We start from the raw sequence: 24,624 nt of genomic DNA, 5'->3' as shown, positions 1-24,624 counted from the left end.
GTTACTTTCTTATTTAATTACTATAGTTGCTTTTATATAGCAAAGTGATAAATTTTGTAAACAGTAATTTCTAGAATGAGATATGGTTGGCATAAAGCATACCTGAATTCTAGCACTGGAAGAGATCCAGAAGGTAATATTTTCCAGCTTCTGGAGAGGCAGGGAATTCACAGCCAAAGCACCCCAAGAGGTGGATATCTTCATCCAGTTTAAAAATATACAGTGCAGAGGATGCACCACCTTCTGTAGCAATCCATTCCACTGTCAAACCACTCTTGCTGTCACAAAGTTCTTACTAATGAAAGACATGCCTTCTGTTTTAGGCTTAAATCCCATACATATATTGGTGTGGGAAATACATTCTGTACATAACCAGGGACACATCACTATTATTAGATTTGCTTAGGACTGAGCATCGGTGCTAAAAGGTTTCCAAGACTGGAGCAAATTAAGATTTTGATTAGTATTACAACAACAGGGTTAAGATCTGGAATAAGGCTGACAGCTGGAATAAATTATAGGAATGCCCAGGACATTGATGTGAAAGAGACTCTGAGGGATGGGGGCAACATGCAAAAGTCCCAGTCCCACATAGATCTTTTTATAGTAAAATCTTACCTGTTCATATAAGGAGTAGATTTGGAATTATCTTGATTGTGAAAGGCTTAGTGATTTGTATATTTGACTGCTTACTCTGCAGCTGAAAAGAGACAAGCACACCTGCCCCTGCCAGCAAACCAAATATACATTTTTAAAGTTCATAATCTGCACTGAGTGTTGAGAGGTTGCTGCAGAAATACTATGTTGCTACTGTCTAGGGGGAAGGGGAAGAGGGCGGAATGCACAGCCGCGCAGCGCCCCAAAAAAGGAGGTGGGGGAGGAGGAGGTGGGTGGCCGCTGCGGGAGCATGCGGAGGAGGAGGTGGAGGAGGAGGAGTGCCACCTGGCCCGCAGCCAAGGCAAAATCCGGGCCCCAAGCAGGGAATTGGCGTGGTGGCGGTGGTGGCAGGACCGTGCTGGGGTTGGTCCTGCCGCCTCGCCGGGCCGGATGTGGCCCACGGGTCTAGGGCTTCCCATATCTCTTGGTCAGATCATCTCAAGCAATTCAGGCAAGGAGACAAGAAGCCCTATATCTCTGTCAGTGCACTAGCGATATGTGATCTCAGTTACTAGGTTGTGGAAATACAAGTGGAACATATTTGGTGTGACTTGGTGCAACTGGGCTGCTCAACACTCCTAATCATTATTGAAATCTCTTCTAGAGCAAGTGGGGAAAGCTAGGGGGTTGCATTAGCTCATTAGCAGACCTTTAGGAACTGTATTGCCACCACAAAAGCCACCTTTTTTGCCTCAAATAACCCCTAACAAACTCTAGAGGCTGTGGGCGTAAATTTTGCAATGTCCCCCTCCCAATTTTAGGATCATCAGAGGCCTTTTTCTAAACACGAGATGAGTCGAAGTCACTTCCAGTTTGCTTCTGGTTTTAAAAAGGGCCTTCTCTGGATCTAAAATGGGTTGTCCTGCCCCAAAATGGTGTATATGTCCCCACAACCCTAGACATTTGGAGGCAAAATTTTGAAAAAAAATTAGAAAACATTTGTGAAGTACTGGGGGTCACAAATATGGATCTGGAGATTGCATGCGGCCCAAGGTCTACTCTCTCTCTCCCCCCTCCATCCCATTATAAAGTATATTTCATCGAGCCACACTCAAATAGAGACGTTTCATGTGAAATGCTTTTCTTTCCCTTTTTAGACTTCAGTTTAATGGGGCATTTATTTCTTCAAATTGGAATATTTGCAAGATTTACCTCATAAGAGCCTGAATTCTATTATTAGTTCCAAGTAGAACTGACCCATTATATCAGTGGGACTTACCAATGTGTTGACTCACCATTCAGTGACTCTGCTCTATTTTGGGCTAACCAACAGGATTCAAGGCAACATATCTAGCATAACATGAACCAATAAGAAAGCTTTAAAAACATAGTATTTTATTAATAGTACAAAATAAAACTTAGATATCACACAAGGAATGAAACAGACCTTAAAGTGCATCTGAGTACTTCTTGTTTAGAGCCCACCCGTGTTATTTCAAGGGGCTCAAAGATGCAAGTACTCATTGCCTGATTGTAATGGAGAGTGAAGTATAGTCAGAGGAAACTAGAGGGAGATTCTTGATTTTTAATATTGTAATTCTATATGATTCTTTTTGTTGTGCTTCGCAACACTGGGGAAAGGGTTGTGGATGAAACCTGATTTACTTTGCATTCTTATGTATAATATATATGAAAGTCAAGCCAGGTTTGTTTGAGGCAAGTGTGTATAGAATTTTATCTTACAATTAGCACCACTGTCAGGGAAGGGGTGTATCTGATTCCTCCTTGGCTGCGAGGGAAGAGAAAATATGGCACTTATGCCACTGTGTTCTCTCTCAGCAATGTGATTCTAAAATAACTCCTCATATCATTCTCCCTAGCAGCAGGGAGCAGCGGTCAGAAAGTCTGATAGCCTAGTCCTAAGCATGCATATTTAAAAGTCTTAAGTTCAGAAGGACTTTTTCTGTAGCCAGTAAGTTATGGACTGCAGGCTGAATCACACCTGACCAATTAATTGCAAGGCATAATCCCACAAGCCTTCTGATACTGCTCTATCCTGGTTAACAATCAGACTACTGACTTTGGACATAATTTTACTCCTGTTTTTTATCTGAGATGGGTTAAATCAGAGGTTGAAAATCTGAAGTTCTCCAAGTGCTGTTGGACTACATCCCCACTCATTTCTGACCACTGGCCATGATTCCACTGACAGGAATCTTAAGTCCAACAACACCTGGAGGGTTGCAGGTTGCCCACCTATTAGCTAAAAAGCCCTGTTGGTCTGCAGTTCCATTTAGCAGTACTGAAGGAGAATCTATCTGTGGCCATAGTGCAATGCTTGCATTGGTTTTGCAGTTCAGGGTGCACAACAGTCCAACATTTCTTCAAGATGCCAGCATGTAAAATCAAAAGGTTTTGTGGGGCACAGACAAAGTCTATAGGGTACAGAAACTATTATGCATGTGAAGTAACATATTGTTTCGTAAAACAACAGCAACACACTTTAGGAAAGAGAGAATGGACCTGAAATGAAGTTGTAGCACAAACTAACTGGGAGCCTGTTTCAAGCCCCTAGGTCTTCCAACACGCTTAGCTCTGTGCTGGACCCTACCCAAAATGTTTCAACAAGAAAATACAGCAATTTGAAGCTACAAGCACCTGACTATTGCTCTAATTTTAATACAGCATATAAATTTTAATATGTTACTTGTCTTTTAACTTTCTGAGCTATTTCCTGTGTAGTCTGCACTTCCATTTTAATAGAATTCAAAGACATTGCTGTGTTAGTCTGGAAAATCAGTATGCAAAGGGATCTTGTAGCACCTTTGAGACTAACTGAAGCTAACTTGTTTCCTTTAATATGTCACAAATGTACTACAAGAACACTTTGCATACTATTACTATTCAGTGACTGAATTATGACTTAGTTTTTCCCCCAGTGAAGTACATGGGACAATTACATTACAGCAATTGGTGATGTAAATCAGCTGTAACAGACAGCAGAAGTTTTATGTATTTAATTTTTGTCTACTGTTTCAAAATAAGTCTACTATTTGCATCAGTACAAAAGTTAGCTAATGAATAATGTGAATGATAGCAGAAACTACAATTTTGTTGTTAGCATCTGGAGTGGTTTGTTATTCCAGAAAATCAACTTCTTCAGACTTTGAGGTAATAAGTTAAATAAGCACCAACAAGTTTTGTTCCTTGCCATTTGAACATAAGCGCTCTATTTTACAAATTCTTCATACAGACTTGGCATCTGCTTATGTGTGCTCGGATAAGTCCAGCCTTGAGTGTATCTGATGATGGTGATGGCTGAAACTGACGGTCAATGGTAGTAAGCCAAAAACTGTATTTATTGGCAAAATAGTGACAGGTCCCCTGAGCACCGTTGCATTCAATGAATGGTGTTGATCTGAAGTCTTCTAGACAGCTCCCTGGAGAAACAAGCGACTGGCCCCCACCTTCAGCACCACCTGCAGTATGCTAGAAAAAAACAGATATACAGATTTCAATGCAAGATCAGATTAGTATGAAAACTGAATCAACACTGTCACTCTGAACCAAATGTCTATTGTGAAAAATGCCAGAGGAGTCTATTTTGTCCCCTATAATTTTTTAAAGTTAAGATTTATATCAGGGGAGCACAACCTTTTTGGCTCCAAGAGCTGCTTCTGATGTTGCTAGAGGCTGCATAGGCTCACAATTTATGTAGACAGATGGGACCCAGGGACAAAGGAGGCAGAGTAAGACAAGTTCCATAGCCCTCTGAAATCAGATAGTGGAGACAAGAGAATGGGCCTAGGGATTGTTGAGAAGCTTGCTCATTCAGTACATGTCAATTGATCTCTGAATACTCAAGTCAAATATCAGAACCCCTTGAAGGACCAGAATCCACTGCCATCATTATGTAAAGTCTGAGGGCCAGGACAAGAGAGCAGTTGGCTTTTTTGAAAAAGCCAAAAGGCTCATTGTGCTTTCCCTTGTGCTAATCTTTATTGAAGATTATGTTGGCACCATTTTTTTTTTTCTGTTCAGGAGGGGGAGCAGGGATTGAAGTGCAACCTCGTACATTTCCCTGTGGAAACACACAGTGCCAGCATTATCTTCAGATTAAAGAAAAGTGTAGAGGAAAAGACGACTCTTAAAAGAGTAGCTGCTTTCTCTATTCTTCCACCCAAAGTAAGGTGTGTGGGTGTTGTATCTGTCACCTTGCAGTTCTGTCTACTTCGGCGGATATCTCCTTCCTCCCTCATAACTCCATGTGTGTTCTTCTGTGGCTAATGGAAGAATACAACTACCACACATAGGAGGAGTATACCGTTCTCTGGTCAGTGGCATATGGTAGCTGCACTCCCTACTAGAATCTCCAAATGCAGTATTAGGTCACAGCCCAGAACGCACATTCCCTCTCTCTTTATTTCTCACAGCATCTTATGTAGGCTCTATTGGTGATGGCACCCCATTTGGGGAAAGGTCTCATTTGTTCTGAATAACCTGGCCAGGGCTTGTCTTTGGCGGCAAGTAACCATATTTGTATAACCAGTATTTGCCATCGGTATGCAGAGGGCATTATGTTAAGCTATTTTATGTTTTGATGCTGCTGCTCTTTATTCCCTGGTTTTTATTCTATCCAGATTTTTACTGCTACAGTGTTAGTTGTTTTATCTTGCACTTTTGAGACTAACTGAAAGAAAGAAGTTGGCAGCATGAACTTTCATATCTTTCAGTCTACTTCCTCAGGTGCATCTGAGAAAGTAGACTGAAGTCTACAAAAGCTCATGCTGCCAAATTCTTACAGTTAATCCCAAAGGTGCTACAAGATCCTTCTATGTACCGATTCTACAGACTAACATGGCTATATCTTTGACATCTATGTTGTACATTGTCTGACTGCTAAGGAAAGAAATACAGCTTCCTTATGAGTGGGATGTAGTGTGCTGTTGGTTGAAACGTAAATAGAATTAGTATGCTTTGCATCTTTAGGGCATATACTTGGAAAATTTTCATTTTGCATAGCTCAGAAATCAAAGGTCAGTGTGTATGTGGCCAGCCTTTGTTAGGCAGAATACAGAAGCAGCAATAAATGAAAATACTGAACAGTTGGCAGCTACCAGTAACATCTTGTGATAGAAGAATACTCAACATGTGGTCAATTATAGCAAAACACTTTGTATTAATTATTTGCACTGCAAATAATCTGTGAAGAAGTAAAGTCTGTTCCCTGTGCAGCATGGGAGGAAGTGAGTGGTTGTTACCCTCCATCTTCAGCTTTAATTCCTTCCACATTTCGTGCCAGTTTGTCGTATGTTTGTTTTCAAAAACCTAATGGCTGTGCAGAGTTCAGCAATGCAAAGAGGGGAAGCAATCCTCCTTTTCCCAGTTAGTATGACTATAATGCAGGTTCCCCCCCTCCCCCCATATTATTGCTCTGGGAGACACTAGCAAAAGGGATGGAAGGGAGAAGGAAGGAGTGTGAGCAGAAGCAAGAAACAAGAAGAGGAGAGGAATCTTTGTGTCTCTCTGTGTGTGTATATATGTACTGTATGTGAGAGAATATGTATACTGACTTTTACATTGCCCAGCACTGTCAACACCCGGACAGCTTTTGCTCAAGGGCACATGGTGTATAACAGGTTTGGGTAGATTATGGCGGTCCAGGGCCAGTTTTCTGGCACTTTCTGGCTAGTTTTCTGAGACTGCATCCTCCAAACAAAATATGAATGGGCTGAAAATCCCATCTCTGCTCTTAGAAACCACTGGGGAGGGGCAGAAATGCAAATAGGGTTGCTTGTTTGCTTGCTTGCCTGCTTGTTGTTGTTGTGTGCCTTCAAGTTGCTTTCGACTTATGGTAGGGTTGCCATAACCCTCCTGCCGGCGGGACATTCCCGGTTTTTCACCGGTAGGGGGCGTCCCTGCACGGTTTCCTCCTTGACTCAGGTTTGTCCCGGATTGAGGAGGTTGCCAGACTCAGGAAGAGCCTTCAGGGCCAGGAGGTGAGGAGGAGGAGGAGGAGGCGTTGCCTGGGGGCAGAGTTTGGCCCTTTGGGGCCTGCGGTGGAAGGGAGGAGGCTGTGATGATGAGGAAAAGCAGGGGCTCCTCTAGATGGTCCTGGCCACTTCCCTTGGCTCCATCCCTCCTCCTTCTCCTCCTACTTTCAGAGCAGCCACAGCCAAGGTGAGTTGCTCATTCACACTCCCTGGCTTTTCTCTCTCTCCCTCCTGCACTTTGAGACCCCTTTAACTGCCCCAGCTCAATGCTCTGGAATTCTGGTGTCTGTGAGGCATTTGGCCTTCTCTGTCAGAGAGCTCTGGTGCCACAATAAACTACAATTCCCAGGATTCCATAGCACTGAGCCCTGGGAGTCCAAGCAGTGTGTTTTGGACACAGTTATCCTCCAAATGAATCCAGTCCCTAGCTTTTATATATCTCTCACACACTGCAGGAATAACAACCCACTTTGAGACTGCTTTAACTCAATGGTAGGGAATCCTGGGAATGCTAGTGTTTGGGAGACATTGAGACTTCTCTGTCAGAGATAGCTCTGGGGCCACAGTGTACTACAATTCCCAGTATTCCCCAGCACTAACCCAGGACAGTTAAGTCACTCTCAAACTGGATTATTTCCTCAGTGTGGATGCAGCTTTGGTGAGGAACTCTGGGCATTTCAGTCCAGCTACGTTTTATTTCGGCAGTGTATTTTGGACCAGAGACAAGGTGACCAGGTATCCTCCTCCTTTTCCAGGATATGTCCTCTTCTGTCAAATTTCAAAATGTCCTCCATTTGGATCATGGCTAAGAAGCATGAATTTATAATTACATTAGTATTTTCATGTGTCCTCCATTTTTTTTTAAAAAAAATGTGTCCTACATTTGAAAATATCATCCTACATTTGTTCTACATTTGTCCCGGTTTGGAGGTCCTGACTTATGGCAACCCTAACTTATGGTGACCCTATCATGGGGTTTACTTGGCAAGATTTGTTCAGAGGAGGCTGAATGTGTGACTTGCCCAACATCACCCAGTGGGTTTTAGTGCCAAGCTAGGAATCAAACCCTGGTCTCCAGAGTCACAGTCCAATGCTCAAACCATTACACCATACTGAATGGAGCTGCACCTTCTTTTAAATGGGAATGGCTTCTCCTGAAGCCTTCCAGGAGTGTGGTTTCTCTTTTCTGACTTAATATTATAACCAGTGGGGTGAGGGACAGGATAAGCTATAGGCCACATGTGGCCCATGGGGCGCATGGCCATCATCCCGGCGCACAAGATTATACCTAAATCACTAATTGCTAATGTTTGTTCTGAGATTGTTATGTGGCAACAGCTGGGAAAGCTTCAGAAAAACTCTTAACTTTCTAAAAGGCTACAGTTAATGTCAGAAGTGAAGTGTAAGAGATGGACTTGCTATAGCTTCTTGGATGCAATCTATTATTATCATTCTAGACAGTATTATTATAAGTTACAGTATTATTACAAAGTATGTGGGGTTGCTGAAGCATTCCATGAAAGGCAGTTTAGTCCTATCTCACTGAGTCTGGAGAAGTCTCCCATGTGAACAAAAGATTCTTCTAAAGGCACTCTGGATTCTACCTTCCCCTTCAGCCATTCTTGATAGTAATCTGTGAATGTTTCTGAAGTATTTCATGAATCAGCTACACATGGTTTTAGAAATGGCCTTGTATTTTGATATTGAGCAAGTTCTTTTTCATCCTCCTCCTTTAAAGTGGGTATGTTGCCATTTCCACTGGTGAAAAAGCCTACTACTGTGGCAGCTTTCAAAGTGTCTTTACATCATAGTTTCACAAATATTTTAAGCTGAAAAAGTCGGTTTTTAAAATGTTTTGGTCATTTATTGATTTGCTTTCAGTCTTTCTTATAGAAAATCCAATTAGTGTGTCAAATAAATAAGCCAGTGTTGTGATGTGCTTAGAAGACACTAGAGAACTGATTCCATTCTGATTGGCCTTATGGCAAAATGCAACATCCTAAAGCAAGTTGACCCTGCTTGTTTTAGGGGAAGTAATGACATTTGCTATTGTAGTTAAGTACAACCAAATGCCTAGTATGTTGAGCGATATGATCAAATAAGCTTACATGTATAGAAATTAAAGGAATAATTAATTGATCCTTGTAATGGACTGAATGACGTACAAGCAGTTATTGGGGATACCTATTTCAGCTGCCTATATGGTAGTACATATAATAGCCTACTTTTATATCATTTCTGACTGCACATGAGATGGACAGGTTGCTCACCTGTAACTGTGTTTCTTCGAGTGGTCATCTGCGAATTCACACAAATGGGTTATTTCTGCGCATGTGCAGCAAACTCGGAAACTTCTAGAATCTCTGGGCAGAAAGTCATGTAACTTTCTGCAGCCTCTTTGCAACTTTTTGGCGGTAGCCCCGCCCATCCCGTATATAAAGCCCCTGGCGGCCCGCTCCTCTTCAGTTCCGAATGAGCCGCAAACAGCGCAACTCCAAGCGTTGTTAAATGAGCAGACACTGAGGGGAGGATGGGTGGGTTTGTGTGAATTCGCAGATGACCACTCAAAGAAACACAGTTACAGGTGAGCAACCTGTCCTTCTTCGTGGTCTCTGCGAATCACACAAATGGGTTAGACTAGCGAGCTGCAGTCAATGGAGGAGGGAGTGTCAAAACCCAAGAATGAGACAATAAACAATAAAGTATGTAAACCAAACAACTGTGTTATTTATTAACAGTGTAAGGGTTTCAGTGCATGGCAGAGAGTAACACTGCCCTCCCAAAAGCTGCTTCATGCCTGGCTCTGGCGTCCAGCCTATAGTGTTTAATAAATGTTGATGGCTGGGACCAGACAGCAGCTTTGCATACATCCTCGAGTGAGATCCCTGTCAAAAAGGCTGAGGATGCTGCTACCGCCCTTGTTGCGTGGGCTCTAACCCGGCTTGGTAAGGGCTTACCCGCCAGTTCGTAGCAGAGGTGGATGGTGTTGGACACCCATTTGGAGAACCTCTGTGGTGAAACCGGCAGCCCTTTCTTGGCTTCGGAGTAACACACAAACAGTCTCTCCGAACTCCTGGAAGCAGAAGTCCTATCCAAGTAGAAGGCCAGTGCCCTGCGGACGTCTAAGGCATGGAGATGGCGCTCAGAGTCTGTGGTCGGGTTAGGAGCCAGAGTGGGCAAAACGATGTCTTGGTTCATGTGAAAGGCAGACACCACCTTTGGCAGAAAGGTAATGTCTGTACGGAGCACCACTTTGTCCTTGTGGAAACGGATAAAGGGTTGGTCCATCCTAAGAGCACACAATTCACCAGCTCGGCGGGCTGATGTGATAGCTACCAAGAAGGCTGTTTTCCAGGTTAGGAGCCTCAAGTCTGTGGTAGCTAGAGGTTCAAAGGGCTTAGAGACTAGTCGAGCCAGAACAGTGTCCAAACTCCACTGCGGTGGAGGGTCCAGAACAGGAGGGTGCAGATTATTAAATCCCTTCAGGAACCTTTTTATAAGAGGGTCCCTAAATAAAGAGGATTTGTTCCGAAACAAATAGTGGGAAGAGATGGCGGACAGGTAGCACTTAATAGAGCTTAAGGAGAGACCTGCTCCAGCCAATGTCATGAGGAAGTCCAGGACCACCGGGATGGAAACACGGGATGGTGGAATGTCCCTGGTTTGTAAAAAGGCAAGGAACTTGTCCCATTTGTATGCATAGGATCTTGGGGTAGAAGGTCTCTGAGCTGCCCTAATTATATCCTTTACGCCTGGTGGAAGCGAAGTCAGGATCGAATCCTCCATGCCACCAATGGGAGAGACTGCATCTCTGGATGGAGAACTTGCCCGTCGTGGAGGGAAAGTAAGTCGGTCCGGTGCTCTAGGCGAAGATGATCTTGGGCCCGTTGAAGCAGGGGGGCAAACCATGGTTGCCTGGGCCACCACGGGGTGATCAGGATCACGTCTGTGGAATCCATCAACATCTTTGCTAATACTCTGGTCACCAGTGGAAAGGGAGGAAACGCGTAAAAGAAGCGGTTCGTCCATTGAAATTGGAAGGCATTCCCCAGAGAGCCAGGTGCACGAACCCGTGAGCAGTACTCGTTCAGTTGGGCATTGCTGGGGGAAGCAAATAGGTCCACCGTCGGCGTGCCCCACCGCTGGAAGAGGAAGGAGACTACGTCTGGGTGTAGCCTCCATTCGTGGCATGTCAACTGTGATCTGCTTAGTTGATCCGCCAGGTCGTTTTCGTCCCCTGGGAGGTGGATGCATTGAAGCAGGATGCTGTGCTGAATACACCATTCCCAGATTTGAAGTGTGATATCCAGAAGAGTCTTTGATCTCGTACCTCCTTGTTTGTTGAGGTAGTACATGGTCGTAGTGTTGTCCGTTAGGAGGAGCACCACCTTGTCGGAGAGTAGACTCTGAAAAGCCCTGAGAGCTTTTTCCACTGCCAGCATCTCCAATGCGTTGATGTGGAGACTTGACTCCTCGTGAGTCCATTTCTCTTTGACGGTCAGACCCATCGCGTGGGCCATCCTTGTAAGGAAGCGTCCGTAGTCAGAGTTATCTCTGGCTGGGGTGGGGTGAAGGGCATACCGGAGCAGACGTTGTCTGATCGGAGCCACCATTTCAGGGAAGTTCGAACCTTCCTTGGGATGGTGAGAATCTTGTCCAGTTGGTCCCTCACCGGATCGAAGGCAGATAGGAACCATGATTGTACGGGCCTGAGGCGCAGTCTTGCCCAGAGTGTCACAAAGGTTGTGGAGGCTAAATGTCCCATTGCTACTTGAACAACACGGGCTGGTAGATGTCTGTAGCGTAGGCAAGCCCGTATAGCGGTTGTCAGAGCTTGAAATCTGGACCGTGGAAGGTAGGCCTTGGCTGACTCTGAGTCCAGCAACGTTCCTATAAAATCGATTTGTCTGGATGGAGTCAAATGTGACTTCTCGAGGTTGACTCGAAGCCCCAATGATGCTAGTAGGTCTTGGGCAAACTCCATCTGGTGTTGGAGAGACTCTCTCAATGGCGCGGTGAATAGCCAGTCGTCCAGGTAAGGGAAGACTACAATGCCCTGCTGGCGAAGATAAGCGACGACGGGGGCCATACATTTCGTGAAGACCCTCGGTGCTGAAGACAAACTGAACGGAAGGACCTTGTATCGAAAGAAATTTGGTCCGACGGTGAAGGCCAGGAATCTGCGATGATTGTCTCTTATCGCGATATGAAAATAGGCGTCCTTCAGGTCGAGTGTGGCGAACCAGGAGTCTTTCTGCAATAGTGGCAGAATAGAAGCAAGAGTTACCATCCTGAAACATTTGTAAATTATGAAAGAGTTTAATGCTCGCAAGTCCAAAATAGGCCTAAGGCCCTCAGGCTTTTTGGGGACAATAAAGTACTTAGAGAAGAAGCAGTATCGAGCCTGAGAAGGGTGTACGGGCTCGATAGCGCCCTTGTCCAAGAGAGAGCGCACTTCGTCGAGAAGGGTGTCCGAGGGGACGGTGGTAATGATGGCTCCGGTGGTGGGGAGCTCAGAAAACTCTAGGGCATAACCCCTTCGAACTATGTTGAGAGCCCAAGAGTCTGTAGTAACGGATGCCCAGGTGTTAAAGAAGGGCCGTAGGTTATTGGTTAGGGAGGTGACGAAGTGCGCAGGAGGGCTTCAGAATCGTTTCTTGCCTCTGGTGTCTTTCTTTTTGTAGCCCTGCTGATAGCGGTTTTGTGGCTGTTGGCGACGATCCTGGTGGGATGGGGAACGAGGACGTCCACCCTGATGACCAGGATCCTGGGGCTGGAACTGTCATTCAGGCTGGTGAAACCGTTGTTGTCCATGATGAAACCAGCTACACTGACCACTGTAACGTTGCCTTTGGGGTCTAGAGCTGGATGCAGACATGCCGTGTTTCCTGGCTGCTGTCTTCATTCTGTACCTGAAGCTCAGCTTTTCATCGGTCTCTTTATTAAAGAGATCAGAATTATCAAACGGCATATCCTCAATCGCTGCTTTGGCCTGTGGGGTCAAATCAGATGAACGTAGCCAAGCATAGCGTCGAAGAGCCACGGAGCCCGAGAGGATCTTAGAGGAGCAGTCGGTGGAATGTCTCGCCGAGATGATCTGCTGGCCTCCTACCGAGTGCACTTCGTTACGGATGGCCCTCATGATCCTTTTCTTGTCCTCTGGGAGCTCACTGATGACAGGGTCCATCTTCTCCATAAGGAGCTGAACATAAGCCCCCATGCATGCTGCATAGTTAGCAATTTTTATGTCCAGTGCAGCAGAGGCGTAAAACTTCTTTGCTAAGCCGTCGATTTTCTTACTCTCCTTGTCCATAGGTGACGAGGAGGGGCGTGCGGCAAAGGAAGTCTGAGAACCCTCTACAATGGCCGAGTTGGGTTTAGGATGATTAAACAACCAAGTCGGTCCCGATGGGGTGACCCTATATAGGTTCTCAATTTTTCTGGACGTAGAGGCTATGGACGCCGGTGTATCCCATGACCTCTTGGCAATTTTCTCCAAAGAAGGCAAGAAGGCCAGGGATGGAGGAGCAGGAGCACAGCCATGAATACAACGTTCTACTGGGTCGAGTGCGTCATCCTCGGGATGGGACATCTCTAGCTTGAGGGCATCGGCCATTCTGATGACTTTATCCGAAAAAGAACGGACATTGTCGGTCGGAGATGGGGCGTCTGGCTCGCCAAAAGCCGTAGATTGTTCCACATCTAGCTGTACCGACGGAGAGATAGAGCGAGAGCGAGAAATGGACGGAGATCTACTGTCCCTTTGGCTTGGTGGCGACTGATCTCTGGTTGGAGAGCGACGTCTGGCCAGGTCGCGTTGAGGCGAGTGTGGCTTCACTCTCGTAGGGCCTGGGACTTTACGGCGGAGATGGTCTGCATCCACCGGCAACAAGTATTGACCCGTGTGGTAGTCAAATATCAGGTCAGGATAAATGTCAAAAAGGGCCCTATCCGGCTGGTCATATACTGGGGAACGGTCGCGGTGGTTCCTGTCCAGGGCTTCGTCGGCCTCCGTTCCCAGTGTAGCTCTATCTCTTATGGGGGGTAAGGTCTTGTCCCGTATGGTACGGGATGGTGAGGTTCTATCCCGTGTGGTACGGGATGGCGAGGCTCTATCCCGTCTAGAGCGGGATGGTGATCGAGAGGGCTGTCTCTGCCTCTGCGGTGAAAGTGGTGCATCTGAGTCCGGAATTTCACCTTCAGACTCCGACGAGTCACCCAAATTGACTATTTCTAAGTCAGGATCTTGGACCGAGAGGTGGGAAGAGATCAGGACCCTCGGTTCCAGTGGTGGAAGAGCTGAACCAGAGGAGAACTCCGGGACGGGAGTGGCCGCGGGATGTGAGTCTGGTGGAGGGACCGACACCGTGCTCGGAGGGCCTCTACGCCTAGTCTTCGGCGGTGGGGACGCCGATCTGGCTCTCCTGGACTCTCGTCCTTCCTTCGGAGCCTTTGGGGGCTTTTGCTTGTCTGCATGAGCCCTCTTAGAAGCTTTGTCAGCCTTTGCTTTTGGGGCGTCCGAAGTCGTAGGTTGAGTTTCGGATGCTGCAGGCCGAAAAACTTTGTCATACAGAGACGCTTTAAGTTTTTGGTCTCTATTCTTTAATGCCTGAGCAGTCATGGCCTTGCAGTGTTTGCAAGTCCCAGGGATATGGCCCTCTCCCAGGCACAGGACACATTTGTTGTGGCCATCCGACATGGGAAATTTGGCCCCGCAATTAATACATTGCTTAAATGAAGCCATAGCGGTTGGAAAGCCGTTACCGGGTGGTGAACGGAGTCCAGAGAGTGGTCAATTCGGTCCGCGGTCAAAACGAGAGAAGCAAAACAAGTCCAATTCGTGATCCAAAGAATGGTCAAGTCCGGTCTGGTGGTCAATGTCCGAATGGTCAGAGATTCTAATGCTAACAGAGCGAAGTTCCTCGAGCTGCTTACGCGGCGGAATGAAGGAACTGAAGAGGAGCGGGCCGCCAGGGGCTTTATATACGGGATGGGCGCGGCTACCGCCAAAAAGTTGCAAAGAGGCTGCAGAAAGTTACATGACTTTCTGCCCAGAGATTCTAGAAGTTTCCGAGTTTGCTGCGCATGCGCAGAAATAACCCATTTGTGTGATTCGCAGAGACCATGAAGAAGAAATATTTTTTACAAATGTCGGTTTCCTAGATGTAACCATAAAAACTGCCCTAATGCTCTTGGCAAAGACTAGAGGCTGCTGAAAGAGTTTACCTGGATATGTGCTAAATTATATTGTTTCTTATCACATTATTAATACTGGGTAATTTACTAAAAACCTTTGACCTTTCGCCTCCCTTCCTCTCATAAGTAACACTTTGTTCTGCAACTTCAGAATGCTTCTTTTCCTAGAATATTTATTCAAGCAAGGGAGGGAGATTGGATATATTGCATGAAGAAGTCCCTAAATCTATGGGAAGAAAGTTGTTTTCTTTCTCCAAAATATAGAATTCAAATTGCAATAAACAAATCTGTATCTCTTTGCTTAATTGCTAGAATGGCATATAGGGCCTAAGGAGCTCTATAGGGCAGGACTTCAGGTGCCTAATATCTGGGTTTGGAGATTTCATAATAACAAATTTCTTATTCATAGGGTGAAATTGAGTTGACGGAACATAACAACCACAACAATAAAGTCTTTAATATCATAAAACTCAAAAACTTGCTCTGAAAACAAATGACATTTTTGCCCAAATCCTGTACACATGTAGAATCAAAGGAGACAGATAGGAGATAATCACATGTGGGATGGGGTAACATTGTCCCATTCACCTCCCATCCTTCCCGCCTAATTGTGGGAAGCACTTTTACACATGACTTGGTATTAACCCGGCAGGGAAGTGCCAATGAAAGTGATTGCGTGAATCACTTCCACGTGGAAAGCGCGCTGAACCTGTCATTCAGCTGCTGGGAAGCGCTAGTGAAAGTGATTGTGCAAATCATTTTCATGTGAAAGTGAGCTGAAAAGCACTTTCAGACATCAGCTGAAAGTTCTTTTTCCTGTCATTTGCAGTCTTTTGTATTAATGGAAGAACTTGTTACTACCATGAAGGCTGAAAGCACTATTCAGCCCACTTTCAAGTGAATGTGATTCGTGCAATCACTTTCATTAGGGATACAGATGCGATAAGGACGTGGGAGCAATCCCATCCCTATTCTGTCCCCTGTGTGATAAACTCCAGAGTCTCTGTTTTAAGTCATAACACTGCATTATTTTCAAAATCAGGCATATATTTGCAATGAATTACAAACACTTTAAACAGCCAGCATGGTGTAGTGATTTGAGTGTTGGACTACAACTCTAGAGACCAGGGTTCGAATCTCAATCAGCCATGGAGACCCACTGTGTGACACTCTCTCAGTCACACTCCCTCAGTCTCTGAGGAATCTAATGGCAAACCTCTTCTGAACAAATCTTGCCAAGAAAAAACGGTGATAGGTTGTGTGAAGGCACATAACAACACTTTAAAAGCCAAGAAACATTTTAAAGCCAAGATCCTACATATGTGTGCAGATCTGCATGCACACTTCCATGTATTTGTGCCATCACCTGGCAGTTGTCATGCTCAGGGAGGGGTCCTGTTGCTGTCACGTACCAGTGTGGATGGGGAAGGTGATTCAGACTATGGAGAAATAGCTGTTGTCAGTTTAATTGGGGGAAGAAATGAGGTGCACAAATGAGTTTGGTTGGGGAAAGAAATGAGGTGCACTCTCTTTCCCCCAGGAAGACAGTAAGTGGAGCTATATGTTCTCAATTGCCTTGCTAAGAAGAAGTGGCTGTGGACCCTCCCAGGGTTTGACACTGCCAGGCATTGATGGAGAGGGTACAAGGGCAAAAGTGTAACCCTCTGTGCCCTGTCTGAAAAAAAGGCTTAGGTGAGTGAAAGTCACTAACAGGAAGCCAGTTGAGAAGTGTAATAATTCCACTTTTTATCTATAAAACAATAGTTTAGATGTCTCTAGGCTGGCTCTGTCTTGGTCCATTCCCAGGACTAAACCGAGAAAGAAAAAACGGGACTAGAATCATAGAGTTGGATGAGACTGCAAGGGCCATCCAGTCCAACCCTCTGCCATGCAGGAACTCTCAATCAAAGCATCCTCGACAGATGGCCATCCAGCCTCTGCTTAAAGACCTCCAAAGAAGGAGACCCCACTACTCTCTGAGGGAGTGTGTTCCATTGTCAAACAGCCCTTACTGTCGGGAAGTTCCTCCTAATGTTGAGGTGGAATCTCTTTTCCTGTAGCTTGCATCCATTGTTCTGGGTCCTGTTCTCTAGTTTGTTCTGTTCTCTAGACTAGTTTGACTGCAGGATTGCTAAGGGGCTTCAGGGGATCAATAGCCACTCCTTGGGTCTCCCTCTTATGCAGAAAGGAAAGCTGTTGGCATCCTTGCTTACACTCAACCACAGCCCTCCAAAATGGGAGTGGGAGGCACTGGCAGCCATGAGTTTCAGCTAAGCAACCACAGCCAGACAATAACTGTGGACCTTGGGAGATACATGCTCCTATTGTCTTCTGTACAGGTTTGTAACAAACCTATCCATCAAACAGGCAACTTATTAAATCTATTCATGGCACAAGGCCCACCAAATAATTCAAAGAAACTGATGATGCAGCACTGCTTAACTGAAACACTTGTGGACATGTTTAGTCCCTTGAATGGGACCATCCTGGTATAAAATGAGGTTATCAATGTGGTTTTAAAACGGTTGTATACTAAACAGCAAAAGAAGGAAATACCATGACAAAGGAGTAACCAATCCATAAACTCCGCCATCCTTCAGGGCAGTGTGGAATAGTCATATCCTGGCTGTGAATAGCTATCGCAACGGCTGGAGCTTCACATACTGAGCAACGGCTGATGTAAGGCCTGATCTCTTCTTCTTCCACAGGCATCATTGGAAGAGGGGCTGTAGTTGAGAGCCAGTAGGATTTGTCATTGCGACTTGCATAGTAACAGACGTCACCAGGATTGCAGTAGAGGAAAGGCATAGTGCTGAATCGAGCCAAACATGACCCAGCCAGACCTGGAGCAATAAACACAAACCTTCATTAGTGTTTTTCTATGTGTCATTTGTTCTGAAGGGTCAGTATCGGGGTTTCCTTCCACATTCACTGGAACTATATAGTGGGGAAAGGGAGATGACATTTTCACTTAGTTTGAGTTTCCAAGAAAAACCTACACCAATCACATGTTTTCCTGTTTGCAATTCTGAAATCTCTATGATCTAATGGTGCTGAAAAGTTCCTATCCAATAATCTAATTCAGTCATCTAATAATTCTGGTTCTGTATCTTAATGCTTTAAGTTTTTTGTCTGCATCTTTCAACAATAACTGTTTGGCATCTGGATCTTAAAGTATAAAATAGCATTTCTGATTCAAGTAGGATAAATTCATTTGACTGCTATTAACAACAATTTCCCAGCAGTGAAAGGCAGAACATCCTAAAATGGGTTGTTCCTCCCTTTCACCCTGATAGGCAGGAATGGCACACACCTTTGAGGAGCAGCCTCTAGTACGAGTCTTCTTTCTTGCCTGATGCCCTGTAGGTTGTGTTTTTCTCTTGCTCCTCTTTGCTTTGCAAGATCTCTCTAACAACAACATCCTTATCTAACAACAGTAGTAATAGTCTCAGCTTTGTTTGCTTTATACTTTCAGCAATGGCTTGGATAGTAAGAGGGAGTTGATAGGGCGTAAGTAATAAGGAGTATACTAGCCCAGATGCTGGTGCCATTGGGAAGGACAAATCCCTTTCACCATATCTATAATTCTAACCAGAGAAATTGTTAACAACAATCCTCAGTCCAGAAGAAAACTCAATCCCAGGGACTATGATTACGTAGTTAAGGCATTCACCCACAGGTGTAAAAAGAAAGGGCTAAACGTACCAAGACTTTGGTGAGTTACTAAGTACAGTAACTAACATTCTTACAAGATGACTGAACGAAAGACTGTGGCTTAACACTGTGAGAAGGCAGTTGGTTGCTACTCACTCTGTTTTTATACTTGGCAAAGCTCCTAAATTAGATTCTGTTATCCACACATATGGCAATTCTTCTGGATGGTCTCCCCAGTTAAACCCTCATGCTCTGTCACTAGAGATAAATTGAAGCAATAATTTCCTTTCTCACACAAAAGCAAAGAATTAGTCTTTCTTCCCATTTGCATGAGAGGAATTTCCTCAAGTGCATCTTCTTTTGTATCTGCCAGGTATATACCACTATCTATCCTGAACCTCCGGGTAGTCCTAAATGCTTTGAGGTATGACCTTTCAAGTCTTTTCATACAATACTCCTGGATATTTGTCTACTGTCTTCCCTCTCATCTTCCTCAAACAATTAGATCTGACATTTTTCTAAATATGTATTTTTAAATACAACTCTGTTATTTTACTTTTAAAATAGTGGGGCGAAAAGAAAAGAACAAAGTGAAAATATGATTTAATGTAGTAACTGTAGTTTTCAAATTCCATTTGTTGAAGTATTGTTAAATATTTGAAAATATAGGTTAGTGGCAGATTTCTATTATCACATCTTTTGGTCAAATTTTTGAAATATTGTAAAAAGATAATCTTTAAAAATTGTGAAAAAGGCTCAGTCCACAAATGCATACCCAGGTCCTGGTTATGTGCTGTTTCTTGCCCTTCAAAATACAGCAAGCTGTAGCCACTCCACAATTTGTTCATACCAACAGGGCACATGGGTTCTTGATCAGATTGGCTATGCTTTACCAGAAGATATCCTATGTTAATACTGCGTCCTGGCATACCTGGCACCCCAGGAGTACCTGGTTCACCTGCAGAACCTGGGAAAGGAGAGATAAGGGGAAAGTAGCTGATTAAGGAGTGAATGTGGGAAACACTGTCATTAGAATGTAGCTGATTTTAAAGACTGAATGTGGAAAACATCATTAAAATCCAGCTAAAGCCACGCAAGGTTAGGTAACTATAGCTTCTGAACTGGAGCCACTGTGAAAATGGGTCTCATGTCATATCATAATAGAAGAAAGGGAGTATTTACATGGATATCAACACTCCCAAACAGCAGTTTACATCCACCATTTTGGAACACAGACACAGGGATTGCATGATCGAATGCTCTTGCATGTAAAAAACACTCTAGCTCTCAGGTCATGTATGGTGTGTCTTAACTTTTTTTTTGTGCAAGAGAGAATTAAAAGTGTGGATGATTATAACTTCAACTGTGACATGGTGAACATTCCAATCAAGCTGTATTTGTATGCTTTTCTGTATGCTTTTCTTTTGAACATACAACTCATGTTCTCTGGCAGAAAAATAAATTAAAAAAAAAAAGTTAGCCTGTATAATCATGATCCAAAAGGCAGGATACCTCAATGGGAAAAACCACATCCATATGATATCTACTTATTTTACTTTAGAAATATTGATCAATGAACTTAGGACAGAATAGGTGGTACATTCTACACCAGTCCACTTGGTAACCTGTGCAAAGAGCCAGTGTAAACCATACACCCAGGCAAAAGATATTTACACGGTATAAAAGGAATGTAATCCTTTTTTTTAAAAAAAAAATCAGTCTAGTAAATCAGTCACCTTTGGGGCAGCCTTCTAAATACTCTCTTCTTATCTCAACTCTGCCATGTAGGAATTCATGACAAAACAACCAGGTGTGGAATCCCAGTTTGCCACTGTCTTCCTCTAAGGAAGTGTGACTTCCCAAGGTCATCTGGTGGGCTTCTGTGGTTGAATGCAAATTTGAGCACGGGTCTCCCAGAATCCTGATACAACTCTCAAACTATCATACCATTCTGGCTCTTAGATATGCACAGTATAAATGGATGATTTACCAGACTTAAGAAGCCTTACAAGATACAAATGGGGGGGGGGGGGGGGAGTCCTACAAAGATATGGAAGGGGAAATAATATGGGTGATGCTATTCTCACCTTCAAAGCCCCCTGGGCCTTGCAGTCCTGGTCGCCCTTGATCACCTCTGAAGCCTGGAGATGCTGGCATTCCTCCTCTTCCTTGCAGACCTGGATTACCTGTTGGGCCTCTAAATCCTTTAAAATAAAGTTAAACAGATGTGTACTCCATGCCATTTCATATACAGATTCTTATGGGAAAAGGGAAAAGTCAGTTTAAGCTCCCTGAATACAGGGGAGTGATTATATAAAAGTCAGATGATAAATGATTTTAATGACAAAGCTAATAACATTAGTCTAGGATTGCTTGGCAAGTAGCTAAAATGAAGGAGTGTTTGAAAGAATAAGGATGGACTAGATACATTTTCCTATTCTTTTCAGAGGAGAATATACTATCTCATGTTCACCCCATTTGGTCACCAAAAAAGCAGTGTCGCCAAATATATATGTCAAAATTTGACTGCAATGCAAGGTTTTATCTTTTGAAAGATAATGGGATTACCTGCAGAAATAATCTGTAACTGTGTGTAGCTGTGAAAAAAAGATTTCTGGAGATAGTGGAACATGACTGGTAGCAATGGCTCACCAGGGTTCCAGCAGGCATTTTCCCTAGCCCTACCTGGAGATGTATCTGACATGGCCTGGTGTTATTCCATCCAAGTGTTAGTCAGGACTGACCCTCCTTAAATTCTGAAATCTGACAAGGTGCAATAAAGGTGCTATGGTGTGATAACACTACTAGGCATAACATGTTTCTCATAGATTGGACAGAAGAAGCCCCCCCCCCCACCCCGACATCTGGCATGTCAGAAAATCAACACTGAACTTCTGGAGGGAATATATTCAAGCCAGATAGGTGGAAAGTATTATGGTAAAAATGGATATCATGTGAATTTAAAGCTAGGACCTCCAAAACCACTGGCTAAATTTCTGCAGTCTTTAGCAAAGAAAATAATTAAGGAAAAACCTGCATAACTGAAAGATTTAGACTAAACATTTTCATATGCCTCTAATGAGACATATTGACAGAACATGTCTTGTAACTAGAAGTGAATGTTACATAGCTTTGGCAGAGAAATAAATTGCCACAGAACCCAAGGCTGCCTTGCTGAATCATCTCCTACCTGGATCTCCTGGTGGACCTTGAGGACCCATTTCACCCAAAGTGCCTGGAGGCCCTCTGTTTCCATGGGCCCCTGGTGACCCTTGCTCAGCCACCAGTTTAGGGAGGATAGGAGGCAGTCCAGGAGAACCTGGAGGTCCCTGAAATCCTAGAAGTTAAACGTAACACAATGTAACTGACTCTCCAGATAAGCATTCAGATTGCACAGGACACTCTCTTCTTTAACTTCATAGAAACATAGAATCATAGAGTTGGAAGAGACCGCGCGGGCCAACCCCCTGCCATGCAGGAAATCCAATCAAAGCATCCCCAATAGATGGCCATCTAGCCTCTGCTTAAAGACCTCCAAGGAAGGAGACTCCACTACACTCCGAGGGAGTGTGTTCCACTGTTGAACAGCCCTTACTGTCAGGAAGTTCTTCCTAATGTTGAGGTGGAATCTCTTTTCCTGTAGCTTGGATCCATTGTTCCTTGGTCCTGTTCTCTGGAGCAGCAGAAAACAAGCTTGCTCCCTCCTCAATATGACATCCTTTCAAATATTTAAACAGGGCTATCATATCACCTCTTAACCTTCTCTTCTCCAGGCTAAACATCCCCAGGTCCCTGAGTTGTTCCTCATAGGACATGGTTTCCAGACCTTTCACCATTTTAGTCGCCCTCCTTTGGACACGCTCCAGTTTCTCAATGTCCTTTTTGAATTGTGGTGCCCAGAACTGGACACAATATTCCAGGTGGGGCCTGACCAGAGCAGAATACAGTGGCACTATTACTTCTCTTGATCTAGACACTATACTTTTATTGATGCAGCCTAAAATTGCATTGGCCTTTTTAGCTGCCGCATCACACTGTTCACTCATGTTCAACTTGTGGTCTACTTGGACTCCCAGATCCCTTTCACATGTAGTTTCATTCAGCCAGGTGTCCCCCATCCTATATCCGTGCATTTCATTTTTCTGCTCTAAGTGCAGTACCTTACATTTCTCTGTGTTGAATTTCATTTTGTTAGCTTTGGCCCAGCTTTCTAGTCTATTCAGGTCATTTTGAATGTTGATCCTGTCCTCTGGAGTATTAGCTATTCCTCCTAATTTGGTGTCATCTGCAAATTTGATAAGTATGCTCCCAATTCTGTCATCCAGGTCATTGATAAAGATGTTGAATAACACTGGGCCCAGGACAGAGCCCTGTGGGACCTCACTGGTCACTTCTCTCCAGGATGAAAAAGAGCCATTGTTGAGCACCCTTTGGGTTCGGCCGGTCAACCAATTACAGATCCATTTAACAGTTACTTTGCCTAGCCCACATTTTACAAGCTTGTTTGCAAGAATTGCAAAGGCAAAGAATTGCAAAGACATTGTCAAAGGCCTTACTGAAATCAAGATATACTATATCCACAGCATTCCCTTCATCTTCCAAGCTGGTAATTTTATCAAAGAAAGAGGTCAGATTTGTCTGGCATGACTTGTTTCTCTGAAACCCATGTTGACTTTTTGTGATAATGGAATTGCTTTCTAGATGTTCACAGACTCTCTGTTTAATGATCTGCTCCAGAATCTTTCCTGGTATTGATGTCAGACTAACTGGACGATAATTGTTGGGATCCTCTTTTTTCCCCTTTTTGAAGATGGGGACAACGTTTGCCCTCCTCCAGTCTGCTGGGATTTCTCCTGTTTTCCAGGAGTTTTCAAATATGATTGCCAATGGCTCCGATATTACATTTGCCAGTTCTTTTAGTACCCTTGGATGTAGTTCATCTGGTCCTGGAGACTTAAATTCATTTAGATTAACAAGGTATTCCTCTACTATCTCTTTACTTATTCTGTGCTGAAGTTCCCCTATTCTGTCCTCTGCTCCATTATCCTCAGGTTGAGCACCCTTTGCCTTTTCTGAGAAGACTGAGGCAAAGAAGGTGTTGAGTAATTCTGCCTTTTCTCTGTCCCCTGTTAACATTTTGCCATCTTTTCCACACAGTGGCCCTACCATTTCCTCCTTCTTCCTTTTGATGTGGACATATCCAAAAAATCTCTTTTTATTCTTTTTAACCTCTCTAGCAAGCCTGAGCTCATGCTTCACTTTAGCTTTTCTGACTTTACCCCTACACATGCCTGCTATTTCTTTGAATTCCTTTTTTGTGATTTCCCCCTTTTTCCATTTCTTGTACATGTTCCGTTTCAAACTTAGCTCAGTTGAAAGTTCCTTAGTCATCCATGCTCTTTTCTTGAGACACCTCCCATTTTTCTTTCTCACTGGAACTGTTTGAGATTGTGCCTTCAGTATCTCTCTTTTGAGAAACTCCCATCCTTCCTGAACTCCCTTCCCTTTTAGTATTTCTGACCACAGGATCATCCTCAATACTTCTCTAAGTTTACTGAAATCCGCTCTCCTAAAGTCTAGAATGTGTGTTTGACTATGCCTGGCTTTTCCTTTCCATTGTATAACAAACTCCAGGAGAACATGGTCACTTCCACCTAAGGATCCCACCACTTGCACCCCATTAACCAAGTCCTTGTTGGTTAGGATCAGATCCAAAATAGCTGACCCCCTTGTTGCCTCTTCCACCTTTTGGACAATGAAATTGTCTTCCAGGCAAGTGAGGAATTTGCTAAACCTTGAGGATTTTGCTGAGTTTGACATCCAGCAAATATCAGGATAGTTGAAGTCGCCCATCACTACTACATCTCTCTTTTCTGACTGTGTGGTCATCTGTTCTAGAAAGATATCATCCAATTCTTCAGTGTGACGTGGGGGTCTGTAATAGACTCCCACCGTAACATCCTTGTTGTTTCCCTCCCCTTTAATTTTTATCCAGATGCTCTCCACTTGACACTGGAGCTTTTGTTTTATTTTGTTACAAACACTCAAATAATCAAAATCAGGGTACAGAAATGAGAGCCTGAGAGCAATTACCACACAGAAAATACATAACAGCATAATTTGATCATAATTCTGTGTAGATAGACAGGGAAGAGATCAGAAGGCTCAAATAAAAATACAGTAT

General features: G+C 44.0%; 1 protein-coding gene across 1 annotated transcript in view; it reads right to left on the bottom strand.

Annotated features, from left to right (window-relative positions):
• Positions 1-1,983: 1,983 nt before the first annotated feature.
• Positions 1,984-24,624, bottom strand: part of LOC149313404 (uncharacterized) — a 218,591-nt gene continuing 195,950 nt past the window's right edge. The window contains exons 44-48 of the mRNA XM_089519047.1: positions 21,631-21,777; positions 20,528-20,644; positions 19,216-19,407; positions 17,343-17,629; positions 1,984-4,086 (exon numbers count right to left, since the gene is read on the bottom strand). Of these exons, the coding sequence (XP_089375173.1) occupies positions 3,832-4,086; positions 17,343-17,629; positions 19,216-19,407; positions 20,528-20,644; positions 21,631-21,777 (998 nt within the window). The 3' untranslated portion in view covers positions 1,984-3,831. The remainder of the gene's footprint in view (positions 4,087-17,342; positions 17,630-19,215; positions 19,408-20,527; positions 20,645-21,630; positions 21,778-24,624) is intronic.

Source organism: Sceloporus occidentalis, unplaced genomic scaffold (genome assembly GCF_023333645.1).
Source record: "Sceloporus occidentalis isolate IW3139 unplaced genomic scaffold, rSceOcc1.0.p SCAF_4, whole genome shotgun sequence".
Classification (NCBI taxonomy): Eukaryota; Metazoa; Chordata; class Lepidosauria; order Squamata; family Phrynosomatidae; genus Sceloporus; species Sceloporus occidentalis.
The sequence above is the reverse complement of the archived record's forward strand: the minus strand, read 5'-3'. Positions and strand labels throughout refer to the sequence as shown.